Source organism: Cavia porcellus, unplaced genomic scaffold, assembly GCF_034190915.1.
Source record: "Cavia porcellus strain 051 isolate PalLab524CR breed Dunkin Hartley unplaced genomic scaffold, mCavPor4.1 scaffold_21, whole genome shotgun sequence".
NCBI lineage: Eukaryota > Metazoa > Chordata > Mammalia > Rodentia > Caviidae > Cavia > Cavia porcellus.
Window position 1 is genome coordinate 26,118,149 of NW_026947504.1, and position 18,829 is coordinate 26,136,977.

General features: G+C 36.9%; 1 protein-coding gene across 2 annotated transcripts in view; it reads right to left on the minus strand.

The window, feature by feature from the left end:
• Snx2 (sorting nexin 2) overlaps positions 1–18,829 on the minus strand; it is a 50,509-nt gene that overhangs the window by 21,868 nt on the left and 9,812 nt on the right. Inside the window, exons 2-6 of one of the 2 annotated variants that reach the window (XM_063232442.1) lie at positions 14,951–15,006; positions 9,727–9,844; positions 4,624–4,787; positions 2,010–2,076; positions 1,729–1,772 (exon numbers count right to left, since the gene is read on the minus strand). In XM_063232442.1, the coding sequence (XP_063088512.1) occupies positions 1,729–1,772; positions 2,010–2,076; positions 4,624–4,677 (165 nt within the window). In that variant the 5' untranslated portion in view covers positions 4,678–4,787; positions 9,727–9,844; positions 14,951–15,006. The remainder of the gene's footprint in view (positions 1–1,728; positions 1,773–2,009; positions 2,077–4,623; positions 4,788–9,726; positions 9,845–14,950; positions 15,007–18,829) is intronic. The other variant, XM_003477377.5, reaches the window with a different exon arrangement.

The following is an 18,829-nucleotide window of genomic DNA, read 5'->3' on the forward strand; positions in this document are numbered from 1 at the left end:
TCTTACTACTTTACTGTATTCTTTTTTTTAAAAATGCTTTTTGAGACAGGGTCTCACTCTGTAAATCAGGCTGGTGGATTTTTTTTCGGTTTGGTTTTTTTGGGGGTGGGGAGGGGAGTACCACAGATCGAACTCACTACCATGCACTTGCAAAGCAGGCGCTATGCCACTGAGCTAAATCCCCGGCGCTTCAGGCTGGTTTTAAATTCACTATGTAGGCCAGGTTAGCCTCAAACTTACAATGATCCTCCTGCCTCAGCCTGGAGTGCAGGGATTTACAAGTGTGCGCCATCACATCTGGCATGCTTTGTTCTATTCTTAACTCATCTGTAATACAATATTAATCTAAAATCTTTATCTATGACCAGATCTCCTTTTGCACTTCAGTCTAATATTCCAAAGGTATCAATCCCCTGTTACATAGATCCCACTGGCACCTCAAAACACATTTCATCTTTTACCAAACAAGTGTTCCATAAAAGAACACTTCTATCCTGGTGTAGTGGCGCATGCCTAGAGTTCCAGTACTCGGGAGGCTGAGGCAGGGGAACTGCACTGAGTTCAAGGCAAGCCTGGACCTCACAGCAAGTTCAAGACCATCATGGACTACACAGTGAGTCCCCCATCTCAAAATATTAAAAAAAAAACAAACACTGCTCTGTGCTGTTTGCCAGCATACCCCAGTGCTTTCATCAGAACCTGACGCCACAGCTGGACAATTAAGGAGAACGTGTTTAATGACCTAACTGATTTGACAAATTTTAGCCCATCCATACTTTGTTCCTCCCCATCTTTCTATACAAATATAAAGTTCCTTTAGTCGCTAATTTAGCATCCTATTCTTCTTTCTTTAATCCAGATCCTACTGATTCTACTTCCCACATAACATAAGGAGGCATTTATTGTGCTCGCTTCCAGAACCATTTCCTTAGTATCAAGCATTACTCTTCTAATTAGTACTGTTGCAACAAACACTGCCTCAGGATTTGAAGGCCTACAATTCCTTTATCATAAAGGTCTCTTAACTACCAATCCGGACCTGTACTTTGACCCTCTCAATTCATGCTATAGCCAGAGAGACAGTCAGAAATAATGTCACACTCTTGAATGAACCTTTTTATTTTAATTTTCTGTTTCTTTGAAAGGGTCTTGCTATGCAGTTCAGGCTGGCCTCAAACTCATAGCAATCCTCCTACCTCAGGCCAAGAGCTGGGCTTACAGACATACGCCTTATGCCCAGCTATTGTACCAACTTTTTTAATAGCACTCCGTTATATTTAAGATGAAACACAAACTCCTTAATGTGGCTGGTCATAACACAATAGAAGCTCATAGCCAAACGACTGCATCATGAACTACTTCTTACAGATCCTAGAATCAGTATGGCTTTCTTTATGTTTAGCTTTTACAAGCAAATCCCTTGACCTGGAGAAAGCATTCTGCGCCTTCCTTCTGGTTTCTCCAAAATCATTTCTTTCACCTTTCTTGGCTTAGATACCACTTTCCCTAGGAAGCCTTTTGAGACCCTCAGGTCTACATGAATTCCTTTTCTATAATCTAAAAGAACAATGTACTGAAGGAAAACACAACATGTCAAAACAACATCTCAGCAATCTTTATAAGATGGTAACTTTTATAAAGACAGCATAATTTTTACCTTAATCATGGTCACAGCCTCTACCGTACCTACGGAGGGATCAATGTTTTAGTAAAGGAGCAAAGGCTTACCTTTGTTGTTACTCTGTACGCCATGTAAGCATTCATGCCATCACCTGTAACAGTAAACAATACTATCAGAAATTATATTTTAAAAAATAAAGTACTAGGCATAAATTCTCTGATGAATATGATCATTATGTATATCTAAAATGCACCAATAAAATTTGACTGAAGAGAAAAAAAAAACTTTTAAAATGTAATGATGCATTTACTGGGGGGAAAAAAAACCCAGAACATAATAATCAATTTAATCAAAAATAAGTACAAAGTATAGTAAATATTTTACTCACCAACTTTCTCTGGATCTGACACACCAATTTCTATATCAAAAATATCTCCATTTGCTTCTTCTTCAATCTAGAAAGTACACGTATTTTTGGTGTTAGAGAAGATTCCAATTAATACTGTCCTAACAATAACAACTAAATATGTACCATCTGTCTTTTACCTGGATCATTGTCACAATGAACAATTTAAAAACTCACTCAATACTCCATCTCTGAAAAAAAAATTCACATATCCTGACTACTTAAACAAAACACATACATATATGATAATTCAGAGAAGTAAAAGAAAATTGTGTGTTCTAATAGCTCCTTGAATATAGAAAAACTGTTTCAGCTTTCTATATACTAAATCTTCAGTTTTTTGTTCCATATACTGAATCATTAGATTCATATTAAAATAATTCCTTTAAGATTTTCATTTTCAAAATTATATCTCTAATCTTGAATAATTACACAGTAGCACTGCTTTCACCAGTATCATCTCACGTACTTGCAGAAATTATTACCTAAAATCCACTTTAGTATCATGTGTCTAAACACTTAATAAACATGTATTCTTGCTAAAGCCAGTGAAGTACTAAAAAGCTCAAGTTAAAATAGAAGTAAAGCTGGGCACAGCAGTCCAAGACCGTCATGCCTGTAATTTCAGCACTCCGGAAGGCTGAAGCAAGAGGATCTCAAGTTTGAACCCAGCCAGAGCAACTTAGTGAGAAACAACAACGATGATCACGTCAACAAAGAATACATGGGAAAAGTGTAAAACCTACTGGACTGTAAAGAAGCCCTTCTAGGGGCTGGGGATTTAGCTCAGCAGCAGAAGCATCTGCCTTGCAAGCAGGCAGTTGTGAGTTCAATCCCTGGTACCGATAAAAAAGGAAAAAGACAAAAAAAAAGCCCTTCTAAATGCTATTATCAAAACACAATTCATAAATAGCAACTCTGCGGGAAGGCTTTATTAATTCAAGAAACTTTAGAAATTACTGCAAACTGCAAACTTTCCAAGGTAACAGTAAGTCTAAGACTACGATTAATTAATTACACTTTCTTCCTTGCTCTCATTTTTTGCGGGGAGAGGGTATTACTGGGGCCTGAATTCAGGAAGTGCCAAGCTATAATTTCTAATCCTTTATTTCGGAAACAAGTTCTCCCTCAAATTTTTTTTCCCACTCTCCTGCCTTGACATGCTCAGGCCAGAGAGCATAGCAACAACCACCTCCCTAAATTGCCCAGGTTGGCTTTGAATTTGATTCCCTTGCCTTAGCCTCCTAGAAAGCTGGAATTACAGAAATGTTCCATATGCCCAGCCAGACCTTTAAAAATAAACCTTTTGGAATCATTAAAAAATAGAAAAGTATATAAACTCTAAGTGTACAGATCAACAAGCTTTTATAAAGTGAACACATCTGTGTAACCAGAACAAAGATCAAAAACACAAGTTCAGCCGAGAGCCCTCTTATGCTTCCCTCCATCACAATGTAACTTTACCGATACATTCACTATCCTGACTTCCAACACTGTCCATTAGTTAAACTTTGCTTAAAGTTTGCCTCATGAAATTCAACAGCAAGTATTCACATATCTTGTTTCTTTCCTTTAGCATCATGTTTGTTATTTTTTAATGATCTATTTCTATATGAATGACCTGGAGTTTTTGAGTTTAGAGTCTCACTATGTAGTTAAAGTTGGCCTTAAGCTCATGGCAAATTACTGCCCCATCCTCCCAAGTATGGGGAATTACAAGTACGTTTCCGAGTGGTAGGAATATAGCTGAATGACTTTAAACTTGTAATTCTGCCACTTAAAATAATCTCTGGAGCTGGAGATATAACTCAGTGACTGAGTACTTGCCTAGAATACGTGAAGCCCTGGGTTCCATTTCCCACAATGCCAAAAACAAAACAAAAACCTCCATACCACACCATGACCTTTCTTTGCCAAATGCACCTTATCAAATATTATTGCCAAATCATAAGAATGTATCTTTAGCTGAGTGTGGTGGTGCACAGAGGTAAACCCAGGGCTTGGGAGGCTGAAGCAGGAGGACCACCAATTCGAGGCCAGGCTAGGATATACAGAGAGACCCTATCTCAAAGCAGGTTGGAGGAGGGATGTATCTTATAGCAGGTCAACTTACAGCAGGTCACCTTATAGCAGTTCTTTTTAAAAATAAAGGCTTTGTGTATCAACTGTATTTATTTTGTCTTAGCAAGTAAAATTATTCAAAATAGCATTTTACTGTAATTAACAGTTTTCAAATTTTATAAACTACCTGACCAACTTAGGAACTCTCATAAGGGATATGCTACAATTATAAGATCATAAATGACAAACTCCTTGACTTAAGAAGATAATACATAGTGAGTTCAGAGCCAGCCTGTATTACAAAGTGAGACCCCATTTAAAAAATAAATAAGTAAATAGTAAGAAGGTAAGTAAAATGCCCCAGTCACTACATTAAACCATACTAGAAACAGAAGGAAAATACTCTGATTTCTTTAGTTCTATAGTCTTTTCCCAAAATACCAAATACGTTTAATGAGAAATGACTAACAGAGTAATAAATAGGGAACAAAACCATTATTTACATATCAATTCAGAATATGAACACGTTTCCTACCTCTTCCCTGGACCTGTCAAAGATCACAGGAGCTGACATACTCTTTGATTCCATTCTAGGAGCAATGAGTGTAGTGGGGGTGACAGGTGTGATTGCAGGGGAAGGTTCCGAGGAAAGGATGGGGTCTCTTTCTGGGCTGTCCAAAGAAACTTCTTCTGTGGCTTCTGGATGTAAATTAAACAAGGTAATTAAGGAAATGCAAGAAACTCCTCATACTCTATAGAGTAGTCAATGAATTACAAAGTTTTATACTACACACAAGTATCAAAATAATGTCAATTAAAAATTATCATTACAAAACAGTTGAGGAATCCTCCTTTAGCTGTCTGTCAAAACTGAAAATCCAACAAGAACTTCACTGGTTTTAGGAAGAATTCTACTAAATCATCTTCACTATCTGTACTATATTGTAATTACACAGGAGCAATGCGATGATGGGAACAAGTCTATGTTCATTAACATCTGTAATATACATGACACTTGTCACAACTTACCTTCCAAATACTTTTTTCAGGAATAACATTACATTAATTTTAAACACAGAAACATAAATTTTAAGGCAGAAGGTTTCCCAGAACTATCCTGACAGTACTAAGTTTGTTATGAAAGAGCCATGAAGTTAATAACTGAAAGCAATTAAATGCTGAAGATTGCATATACAAATAAGGCAGAAAGCAAATAGGTGTGTAGGTTTTTATTTAAAGTGCTCACTCACTTGAAAAATCTCAAATTAAATTTATTTAAAATTAAGCCAAATCAATAAACTGAATGCCTATAGACTAGGTAATAGTGAGCTAAATGCAATGAAAAAACACAAAGAAGTGGAAAAAAGTCATACCTGATCTCAGGGAGCTTATAATCTAGTTGGTGAAACAAGACATGTGGAATGTTAAATAATTATGAAAGACAAGAGAACAGTAAGAATGTTACATTTATTTCAACATGAACTAAAACTCAAATGCTATTTTGAGTAAAGACAGGAGACAACACTTAAGGCAGAAAACACTAAACCGTACTAGAAACAGAAGCAAAATACTCTGATTTCCCAAAATACCTTCCTCTACTTAAGGCAGAGGAAAATCAGGAATAATTTGTAAAACTGATCTGAACAGGTAGAGAAAAACAAGGCAGAAATCTCCTGAAAATAGAATAGCATAAGTGAAAATTACAATCAGTGACCATAATGTAAACCATGGTTCTGCTATTTTGTATAATTAGTTCCCAGTAAAATTACAGCACAATTGTCAGGACAATGTAGCATCAGATTAGTGGTTTCTGATCTGAAGTTCTCAAGATTTCTAAAGGTGTAGGGAAAAACTGTAGTCAATGAGACATTTTAACTTTAATACCTCAGCAAGCATAGGAGTAATGATATGTTTACATGGAATATGTTTACACAGGCTGACATGTTATCAAACTATATTTAGCTATCTAATGTTAAATAGGTCCTTGGCACGGATCTCTTTATATTTTCATATTAAAAGCAAAAATGACTAACAATTAAAATTTTTCAAACTATAGTCATCAGTGGAGGGAAAACGTAACACTACAGATGACTCTAATGTAACAAATGCTTATATATCATTTTATCCCATGAAGATGGCTGATACTTATTATTTAAGGAAATAAAAACATTGAGCAGTATGAGAAAGTAAAAATCCCATATGAGAGCTAAAAGGTGTAAAATCTTTAATCTACAAATAAGTAAAGTAACAAGCTTAAAATAAGCAGCAAATAAAAAAACCAATGAAGCACTGTTACTGCAACAGACACAGACCTAAAAATCAAAACCAGTAACAAACCTACAAAAGAGAATAAACTTTAACGAAGTATCCATACAGAAAATATTATTTTAAATCTTTAATTACATTTTTTACTTCACTGGTACCAGATTTTGTGTTCTTTGCACTAAAAAATAGCTTCATAGGTGGTTTATGATATCCAAGTAGGTAAAAGTATGATTTAAGTAGCTAATAAGGAAAGGGAAACAACTAGAAAGAAATTTATACTTTATATGTGTGTGTACACGTGTGTATGCACACATATACACATAAATCAATAAATCTGTATCTATATATTGATTTATTGAGACAGGGTCTTGCTATGTAGCCCAGGCTGGCCTTGAACACACAATAATCTTTCTGCCTCAGACTCCCAAATGCTGGGATTAGGGACATGTGCCCCCATGCCTGACTTGGAAAGAAATTTTAGATTCAGAATACCAATATACAGTGTGCCTTAAATTGTTTCCAGGACTTCTTCTGGCTTAAGTAAACATACTGAAAATTTATCTAATTTCATCCAAACCAGACCTAATGGTTCAGGAAGATAACCCATACATATTAACAGTCAAGATTAACTTTTCCTTTAAGACCTACTTTGAAAACAAGCATGTATTATGCCAAAGATAATTAATACTAATTAAATCATACAGATTCCACACTTATTTTAAACAAAGGGAAACTAATCACACTTACATTTTTCACCTCTGTGGAACAACACAGGTAATATAAGCTAGGTGCTTGGGCAAGAACAAGTTGTGATGTCTAGGACAACTTCAGTATTGCCAAGCTACTCACAGTCACTTATTCCTGTAGAAGATCTCCTTAAGAATGCTCAGTGAAGCTCTGGGGTAGGATATAAAAATGTTCGGGAAAGAATGGTATGTGCTCCAAGTAGCCTAATAACTTTAACACAGCAGAAGTTTTTCCAGTATCACTTCTGGTGTATGCTACTTACACGATCTAAAACAGTAGCTCACACAGCAATAAAATCTAATCTCATGGTTTTAAAATCAAAATAGCCAGGTTGCTACAATAGGATCTATATTCTATCCACTCATATAGGAAAAATCAGTATATAATGTCACCATTGGACATCAGTTTCCACAATCCTTAGTAACATGTGCTACTCTCTATTGGGGTTTCCCGGACCAGTCCTCCTCCCTCCAGAGGAGGAACAACATAACTGCTTAAGCGCATTATAACAAACCAGACCTTTATAGTATCAGGTCATCTAGGCACTTAGTCAACTTTCCAAAACAAAAAAGGTAGGAGCAGTCAGATCACCTCATGATGTTGTTATGAAATACAACTGAGTGTACCAGTGCAAGATAAAAGCTAAAGCATAAAAAGCACTTCTATTTCTAGGTTTAAAAAAGAACACAGATGATCTTATTTTGTTTTTGTTTTTTGAGACAGTGGCTGGTCTCAAACTAATGTTACCCTCCTCCTTTCAAGCCTCTTAAACACTAGCATATTTTATGTACTACCACAGTGGCAATCATTTTTTAAAAACAAATATTCATAATGACTACACTCCAATCACGGTATCTGCATACTCTATTAGGTAGACTAACACATAAATATTTTTTGTGGTGCACTCCTATAATCCCAACACTGGGGAGGACTGTGAATTGCTAGGTTACTCCATAGGGAGGTTCTGGCCAGCGTCCGGTATAGCAATAGACAATGTCTCAAAAAATAAAAAGTCTAACTGGGCAAAGTAAATAAATTATTTGTACAGTTCTTGACTCATTGACTGATACACACACAATGAACAAATCTAGTTGTTGGTAGAGTAACGTTTCAGCATACTCATATAGAGTATTCTAAGGCTGTATGTTTAAAGTTATCAAAAAGATAATCTAAAATCTTAGCCCTTTAACAGGAAAATATACAATTTTAGATTAGTACTTGCTTAGCAGAAAAAGGACTTTGTCATCGTTTAGCTTAAACTGTAAATGCCATGAAAGTACTTAAAATTCCACAAAGATTAAAGAATACTGAAATATTGTAACTTTGGTTAACTGTGATCTTGACTCTAAATTGTTAGGTGACTAATGAGTGAGAAAGAAAGAAATGATTGATACTTAATATCATACTTCAATTTTCTAATATGACAAAATACATCAATTCATCTGTGATGAGAACATTAAAACCAATCAAGATAAAAGTTGTGTTACTTTTGTGATGGGGAAATTATACCCTCAAACATATCTGTACAAAGAATACAGAATGTTTTAAATACTGGACAATTATAGAAGTCAAAGACTCCTCTTACACTTCCCACCTCTGATTTGATGAGACAGGGTCATACTATGTAGTTCTTTAAAATAAAACCAAACAAAACTCACTGCGCAGCCCAAGCTAACCTGGAACAACTCCTGTCTCAACCTCCCTGTAGTGCTGGGATTACAGTTATGTACCAGCATGACTGCTGTAATTCCAGCACTCGGGGATACTGAGGCAGAAGGATCACCACAAGTTTGAGGACAACTTAGGCTCCACAGTGAGTTCAAGATCTGCCTAAACTACTTAACAGGAATCTGTCTCAGAAAACAAAAACATACAAACAGTAAAAAATAGCAAAATATTAATTTGTACCTAAATTTTATTAACCTCAAAGTATAGTTGTTTTGAAGCATCTAATTTTTAAAAAATAGGATGAAAACCACCTATCCAGCATCAATATCCAAAATAATTCCTCAAGCATCAATTTATTCACTTAAAAATAAATTAAAATAGTCTAGGCATAATGAAGAAGCCTGTAATCCAACACTCTTGGGAGGCCGAAGCCGGAGGATAATGGCAAGTTTGAGAAAAGCCTGGGTTACAAACTGAGCTCAAGGCCAAGGCCCTGTCTCAAACAACCAAAAAAAAAAAAAAAAAGAAAAAAGAAAACAACAATATGAAACAGGTGGTATAGCCATTTATTAAAACTACAAACAGAAAATATAAAGTTATTTTTAAATCTATGATTTCATTTTGTTTTGTAACAAGTTACAAGCAATTTTAAAAATACAATCAGTCATTTCTTAAAGGATGAACACAACCATTACTATTTTGAGCCTAAAGACTGGCCAAAACAATCAAATTGTAACACATAATTTATTTTCAAATGCTTAGAACCAGAATGGACTATACATTTGTTTCTCTGAATAGGTCATTATTTTTCACAAAATGATCTAACTAGAAATTTCCTAAGTTTTACAAAGAAGAGTTACAACTAGTACACAGAATTTAAATCTTGCTTAGAGACTGTTTTCTAATAGAGTACACACTGCAATTGACCACTATTAAAAAATAAAGAGAGGACAATTACCTGCAAACAGATCTTCTCTGTCATCATCTAGTACAACTTCTGACGGTTTGGGGCCATTAGAGTTTGCACTAATATCCTCTGTAGGAAGACTAGCTGGCTCTGGAGATGATGGGCTTGACTATTAAAAAGAACAGTAACAGGTACTGGGATTAGGAGTATATCTACACACTTTAGAAATAGAACTTCTTGATAAAAAAAAAAAAAAACAAAACATTATTTACACATTTCCTTCCGTGAGAGTAAGAATAAACCAAGCACTTAACTGCAGCACCCACCCATTTTATTTTTCAAGACAAGAGTCTTGTTAGATTGCAGAGTCCTGCAGGTTGGGCTCAAACTTGCAATCCTCTTGTCCTGGCCTCCCAGAGTGTTGGGATTATATCTCCAGCTCCAAAACATAATTTTACTTTTCTTCCTTCTCAACAAAACGTCATTTAAGATTTCACAAAGAAATCTTTTCTAGTCATCTCTGTAGAGGTACTAATTTGTCATGGTGAGATATAATTAACACAACAAAATTTAATGCTTTATACAGTAATAGAGTGAATTTCAGATCAAGTCCCTTACTTTTTAAGAACCAATGCTTTTGTTTTTGTTATTACCATGTTTGTTTTTATGGTGGGGGCAGACAGATACAAATGTCTATAAATTTCACACAACTCGACAGATATGGAAAACACGTAAAGTAGTTGTAGTAATTTATACTCACATCCATAATATATTTAAAATCTGCTGCTCTGCATCAGGGATGAAAACGTTTTAGAGCTTTCAATGGTAACAAACAGCCTGCAGCAGCAGAGTGCCACAGATTTGCCACCACTGCAGGACAACCTTACTAACGCTTTGTTACATTCCACCTTTCTCATTTTAGTTTCTCTGCAAGGTCTACCCTAAATTCTTAATTAAGGGTACATTACCACATTTTTCTTTTATGTTAAACTTTTGTACACCCAGTATCTCCCTCTAGCCTCCCAACCTCCATGGTGGTGGGGATCAATTTCATGCTAGGCAAAAGATCTACCACTGAGCCACACCTGCAATCCCCTAATGATCTTTTCATGCTCCTCTGATTTGGTAAAATCATCAGGTTTTAAGGAAACAAACCTCAACGGTATGCACACATTTCTTCAGAGCTTTCAAAGCAGTTTTAGTTTTATGAGAAACTTCCAGGAGGCTTTCTTTTCATTCAGCACATGTTTCATACCCAAATTATCATGCAAGTGAGCCTTCACTTAACTCTTAAGAAAGCCTATGACATCACATGTAACTGTGAGAAACTGCACTACTGCTTCATAACACTCTACTAAAAGTTCTAGCTAATGCAATAAGACAACAAAAGGAAATGAAAGGCATAGATAGCATGGGAAGGAAAAATAAAGTGTCTCTGTTGAACTGGGAATGACTTTTAATAGTAGAACACTTGCCTGGGGCACAAGAGACCTTTGGTTCAGGTGGGCGTGGTTGCCCACGCCTGTAATCCCAGCACTTGGGAGGCTGAGACAGAAGGATTGTTGCAAATTTGAGACCAGCCTGGACTACAAAGTGAACTCAAGAACAGCCTGAACTGCATAGAGACCCTGTCTCAAAAAGACGAAAAAAAAAAAAAAAAGACCCTTGATTCAATCACTGTGAAAATACAAAATTAAAAACTAAATAAATGTTTTTGTTTGTAGAGCACATGGTCATCTACATAGAAAATGCACAGAAAACAACACCACCACACCCAAAACCTCTGCTGAACCTGGATATAGTCAGCACTCTGGGAGGCTGATACAAAAAGCTTGATCACAATTTTAAGCCCAAAAGGTCTCAGATGCAGCTCAATGCAAATTCCTAAAGCCATAAAAACAAAAACAAAAACTGAGCATTGTGGTGCATGCTTATAATCTCACCATTTGGGAGGCTAGGCAAGAGGATTGCTGCAAGTTTGAGGCCAGCCTGGGCTACATAGTGAATTCAAAGCCAACTAGAACTACACAGCAAGATCCTGTCTCAAAAACACAGAAGAAAAGCAAAAACAAAAAACAAACTAAAAATAAAAAACCTGGAACTAATAAGGGATTACTGCAAAGTTGCAGGACCCAAGTTTAATATACAAAAGTTAACTGTTTTTCTATATATTCAACAATGTCCACATGGGTTTTGAAATAAAAAACACAATAGTTTTATTCTTTTGAGATAAGGTCCCAATATGTAGTCCAGGCTGGGTTTGAACTCTTAGCAATCCTCCTGCCTCTGCCTCCAGAGTGCTGGTATTACAGGGATGTGCCACCACACACAGCTCAATGCTACTTAAACAAGTGTCTCTCAAAATGAAATATTTAGGATTAACTGTAACAAAATATATACAAAATCTTCATAAGAAACATTTAAAAGCAAACACACACACATACACACACACTCCACAATAAATGCAATCATTATGTACTACAAAGTATTCATTAAAAATTGTAAAAAAAAAAAAAAGATGTTTACTGAATATGCTAAAAACATCTACCGTAAAGGATAATTTAAAAATTAATTTCTATTAAAATTCATGAAAAATGTTATACAGCTGGGCATCGTGGCATATGCCTGTAATGTCTAGCACAAGGCAGGCTGAAGCAGAAAGACTGCCAAGTTCAAACCCAGTTCAGGTAACTTAGTGAAACCCTATCCTTCCCACCCCACTCCACTACTAAAAAGACAGGGATACAGCAATATAGCTCAGTGCAAAAGCCCTGGTTTCAGTTCTCAGCGCACAAAAAGTTACACAGATATTTTAGACATTACTGACATAAGTACTACACAACATACAAAATGCTTGAAAGTTTTAATAAGAGCACATTATATATTCAACTTACTCTTATTTTGCAATAAAGTAAATGCTATAAAAAAGAAAACAATGTTCACAGTGATTACTTCTATGCAGGTGATAGCATGTGGTGAATGAACTGTTTTTGTTTTTATATTTACTAAATATTAAACTAAAGGATTACAAAGGTTCAGACTGTGAATGGTTTTGTAAAGCATACTATGAATTTTGGACTTCAGTTTGAAAGCAATGGAAAGGCACATAAGGCTTTTAGCCCTTTAGAAAATTGTATCTGATTTTTTTATATCTGATTTTAAAAAACATTCTGTAATAACCAAAATGAGAATGGACTAGTAAGAATGGAGGTAGAATAGTACACTATTAATCTACATTAAATAACTTTAAGGAGAGGCTTAACTTATAGACAAACTAGCATTATAGTAAGATAAACTAGGAATGGTAGTACGGATGGACTAATTAAGTTTTATAAACTGGGCATGGTGCATGCCTGTAATCCCAGCACTCAGGAGCCTGAGGCAGGACAGCTGGAGTTTCAGGCCAGCCTAGGCTACACAGTGAGCTCAAGGCCGGCTTGAACTACACAGTGAGATTCCACCTCAAAAAGGAAAAAGAGAAGAAAAAGAGAAAAAAAATGGTGTAAAGATATTTTCTTTTGGGCTACCACCATCTAAACAATTTTTCTGTTTTGGGGGCTCTCCAGCTATATAATAAAACAGCAAGCCAGACATGCTGATGCATACCTGTAATCCCAACTACTCAGGAGACTAATCAGGCAAGAAGATCACATGTTCAGCCTGAGCAACTGAGCAAGACCCTGTCAATCTCAAAACAGAAAAGGCCTGGATGTAGCTCAGTGGTAGAACACTTGCTTAGCATGTTGCAAAGCCTTTGCCTCAGTACTCAGTATGGGAAGTAGAGGTGGACAGAAAGGACAGCACAGCAGGATCTGCAACAGAGCACTCACGGTGACTGCCCAGTTTCTGACTGATTTTATGAGTTCTATGACTTTCTGCTAATATATTTCTTTTACTCTTACATGAACTAGCCAGTTTATGTTGTTTGCTACCAAAATACTTATAAAAGCATCACCTATTAAATAATTGTCATTCTGTTCAAGAGCCTCTGTTAACCCATTTGGGCTGCCTTTCTCTTCTCTCTGTTTTTTTCCTTAGTATGTGTATATTTATTTAATAATAAATTATATAATGGATGAAAACATATAGTGTTGTGGTACCTCAGTTCATGAACTTAATTCATTCCACAATTCTAGAAAAGGTGGACACATTCATGTTCCTGCAGGAAAGATAGCTGTTCATCATGCAATGCAGAGATTGCAAACAAAAACAGGATTCTGTTAAATACATCTGTTTGTGAACCAAACTGTTCACATGTAACAAATGAAAACTGGCAGTTTGAAATTCAAGAATAAAATTCTAAGAGGTATTTTTGGAATACACAGAGATGTAGTGACCTACTGCAGAGGAAATTGCAGAGAAGAGAGAAGTCTTCACAGTGAGATGTCTTCCAACATAAAAATCTCAAGAGATGACCAGAAAGGAATTCTGGCCCTGAATGAATTTAGAGAAACAGGGACAGAGTGCAGGCAAATGTGAAGTCACACATGAGGAGAGAATGAGACAGTTGGAAGGCTTTAGCCTGCAAAGACAGGACAGCGCATGAATGTTGCCCTACATGCTTGAAGGAATCCAGGCCAAAGACACATTAAACCTTTATCCAGTACTGTGCGGCAGCACTGGGAGGCGTATAGGCCCAATATAAAGAAGTCTGTCCTGCCAGAGCAGTCCAAAGGTCAGCTGGGCGACCACACAGTGCTCTCTAACTCTGGGAGGTGGGTAAGAACAAGCAGGGAAGGCAGCTAATGGGAGGCTGTGAAGTCCTCTGGGCACTCTGGTGGGTTCCAGAGGGCTGTTAAAGTCCCACAGATTTCAAGATTCTGAGATTCTAGAACACAGTGGGATGGGATGGTGAGGACTCCAGGTTGTCAGGATTTCTCATGAGCTATCCTCTCATCTGGGGTCCTGAGGCTCCTGTTTCTTCCTGTAGGTCAGGGCCGGGACATAATAAAGCAGCCTGTTCTGCAACATTCTGATATTATGCTTGTTATTTCTAAGCATCCCAGCATTTCAATTTCAAGGAAATTCTTTTCTAAGCAAACCAAACTATATGCTTTCATTCTATGCTTTACTATCCCCACAATATAAACAAAATTCACTCATCTTCAATATTCTACCTAAATATTACTGAAACGAAATATTCATTTATGTGAACTTTCAAATATAAACTTAAGGAAATCCATTCAATTAAGCACTGCCCAATGCCAGATTCTAATATGACAAAGATGGTGAACAGAAAAACAAGCCTACCTTAGCTGGGCATAGTGGCACATACCTGTGAGCCCAGCACTCAGGAGGCTGAGGGAAGGCTGCTATGAATTCGAGGCCAGCCTGGAATACATAATGAGTTTCAAGGTCAGCCCGGGATACACATTGAGACTCTGTCTCAATGAAAAAAGGAAAAAAAAAAAAAAAAAGGGAAAGAAAAAAGGCTACCCTAAACTATAAAATACTACTTTGGCTACTACAGTATTTATAATATCCTTCCTAATTAACCATTATTTCAAACAGGTAAAGGTACTTAAAATGTGCTAACCATTATTTAAGCTAATCAAGTACTCTAACAATAAAATGTATTTAAGACTGTATCATGAAATATAAAACAAACTCTACCTTGCTATGCAACATACACACAGGTAGGCACACAAGTGAATTTCCCAGCTTGTATGTTTGGCCAGTGGATAAAAAGATGGAAAGGCATATCATTATTATTAAGAAGTGTAAGAATTCAATGGGAAAATATATACATTAAGCATTAGAGTTAACAACTGCTGCAATAAAGCCACATATAAAGTATGGGGTATTTTTGTTTGTTTTTACAGTACTTAGGCCTGAACGCAGGGCCATGTACACACAAAGCAAGTGCTGTACCACTGAATTATATCCCCAGCCATTTTGATGGGAAGGGACAATCCAGGGATTGAATCCAGGGCCGCTGCACTGAGCTACCACCTCAGTCAAACATGGTCCCACTAGGTTGCCCAATCTGAGCTTGACTTTGTCCCTCCTAAACTGACAGGTTGGAGGAATGCAACTACTCAACTCTCCCAGTCACAGACAAATGTAAACAACTCGATATGGCTGTATTCCAGTAAGACTTTACAGAAACAAACACCAAGCCAGATTTGTTGCATAAACCATGGTTTGACCAACCCTGTCCCATGCCACCACTTCCTTCCTTACCTGATCCAGAAACCTACTTACTGTCCCAGACTCCCATTTCTCCCTCTTCACATCTTCCATGGCTAGCCAATCACCAAACCTCGTTTTCTCTGCCCCCACTGTTTCACTTTGGTATATTTTCCTACCATAACCCTACATTTTTATTATTATTTTGCTACACCTTACCTTTCTCATCTTCCTATGTATTTTTTCCCCAGTATGGCGACTCAACACAACCTTTGCACTGAGCTGTACCTCCAGGCCCTTTCTTATTTTTTTTTGAGACAGGGTTTCACTGGATTTTAACTTGTCGAACTATTTTTTTTGAGACAGGGTTTCACTGGATTTTAACTTGCTGGAACTACAGATGTTTATCACCACACATGGCTCCACCAGCATATTCTTCACATGGCTCCAAAAAACTGTCATTGCTCCAATAGCTCAGTTTTTCACTGACTTACCAGTAAACTACAGCCTAAAACCCAAACTCCTTTACATATATACAAAGCTTAGAGTAATCAGCACTTTTCCATCAAGCCTCATCTCCCGCTACATACCATTTTCCTATAATGTGTACTTTATGCTCACTTGAATAATGAAAAATTCAAGTTTGCCCATCATGTCACTGTATTCTCTCATTTCTGTATAAAACTTGGAAACATAAAAGTGTTCGATTTTCAGCCAAAGAAGTAGTTAGGACTGCAGGATGATGTATAGTAACTCCTACTTTCACTCATTCACACTGTTATGCAGAACTCCTCACACTGTACTAGGCATAGGTCTGTGTGACCACCAGCACACAGCAGGATAGTATGCCATTTCTAATACCAGGTTATTGCTGAGGACGCTCCTCTCACCCCAGTACTCACTCTCCTGTGCTCCCTTCATCCCAATCCTACCAGATTCTGAGCCAACCTACCTATAGAGGGGCCCAGGTGTCAACAATCTAAAGGACCCTCTCAACACGCATGTGTGTGCGCTTAGAAGCGGGCCCTCCTCAGTCCTCAGGTGACTGCAGTTCTAGAACACCCAGCTTAAACTGCTCCTGGATTCCCAACCCTTAGAAATGCAGTGAAATACTCTGTGGTGGTGCAAGTCTGTAGAAGGTTGAGGCAAGAGATTTGCCATGAGTTCGAGGCCACACTGGGCTACATAGAGAGTTGAAGACCAGCCTGAATTACACAGCAAGACTCTATCTCAAAAAAAATGAAAACACAAACAAAAACGATAACAGATGCCAACACTGAAATTACCAAAATGCCAAATGCACAGTAAAAACAAACATTTGAAAGCATTCCCAACTATGTTCTATGTTGTAAAGGTAAATAATTTGAAACATGAAATTACAGCTCTCAGCAAAGAAACAAGCTACAAAAAATGACCAAATAAAATTTTTGAACTAAAAGTATTACCTGAAATAAAAAAAGTTCACAGGATGGGTTCAGCAAAGAATGATCATGACAGAGGAAAGGGTCAGTGAACTTGAAATTCAATCTATAAAACATATCCAGTGTAACAAAGATAATGTCTGAGAAAAGTTGAAAAAAAAATGAACAGAGCCCTAGGGACTTATAAGATAATAAAAAGTCTTAATTTTCACATCTTTTGAATTTCAGATGTTAGGATGAAAAGACTGTTGCAGAATGTGGCTAAAATTTTGATGAAAGACATAACTTTATAGATAACAGGTTCTGGGTGTCACAATGAGGATAAAATCAAATAATACGATGCCTACATACATCCAGCTGCTGAAAATCAAAGATAAGTACAGTATTTAAAATTGGCTGGAATCAGTGGTGCATGCCTATAATCCTACCGTTCTGGGAAGCAGAGAATGGAGCATCACCAATTAAAGCCCAGCCCAAGCAACTCAGGCACTTAGAGGGCCTGTCTCAAAATAAAAATTCCCAGTCACTAATCTTAATGCCTCTCTCTAGAGGGCCCACATTCTATTTTCATTGAAAATTCTATCTAATAAACCTCTTTATGCCTCTTACTAACACATCTTCAAAACTCTTTTTGCTACAGAAGTCAGCAAACCTACGATTTAGTCTGTAGAGTAGGAGGCATCAAAGTTCTCTGTCTCCCCACTGGTCCTTGGACACTAGTTACAAAAGTACTTAGCAAAAAATGGCAAGTCTACAAGGGAATACTCAAGTCAAATTTCTATGTATTTCTCACCAGAAATCAGGAAAGTAGAAAATGGTGGAAGAACACTTTCAAAGTGCTGAAAGCTAGCCATCGACCCAGAAATCTATAAACTCTGAAAATACTGCTCAGAAACGAAAGTAAAATTATTTTCATATGTACAAATAAGAGCATTCATCACCAAAAGATATACCACAAAAGAAATGCTAAATTCTTTATGGTGAGGTGAAATGATGCAAGAGAGAACCATGGGTAAAGGATACAAAACACAAATGGTCCACAGACTATAATCTATAACACATTCATATTATATATTATAATTGATGTTGATATTACACCAAAGTCTTACCTTACCCATATTTTATTTTTTGGAGGGAGTGGGAGACAGAGTCTTATTATGTAGTTCAGGCTGGCCTCAGATATGCAGTGGCTGTCCTGCTTCAGCCTCCTGAGTGCTGGGATTACAGGCATGCATTACCACTCCAGGCACATAAGTTTTCTGACTTGAGAATCAAAAAATTTCAACATACTTATGTAACAAAAACCACTCTTTTGTTTCACAGTCCAGAGCCTGAGTAGAGTGTGGGATAGGAATGCTGCAGGTGGTGGGCAACTCCAATAAAGGCCACTACAACAGAATCACACTGTTAAGAGGTCTTTGTCTCCCATCAACAGCCTGGAAAGCCAAGTTCCACTGCTAAGGCAGCAGCTATGAAAAAGTGACTCAGTAAAGGCTTTCAGGACCTATTTATCTTTATTTCTGCTGCTCCATACCTCTTCCAGATTCCTTTTCTTTTCTTGTCTCTGACAGGATCTCACTATGCTACAGCTCAGGTTGGATTTA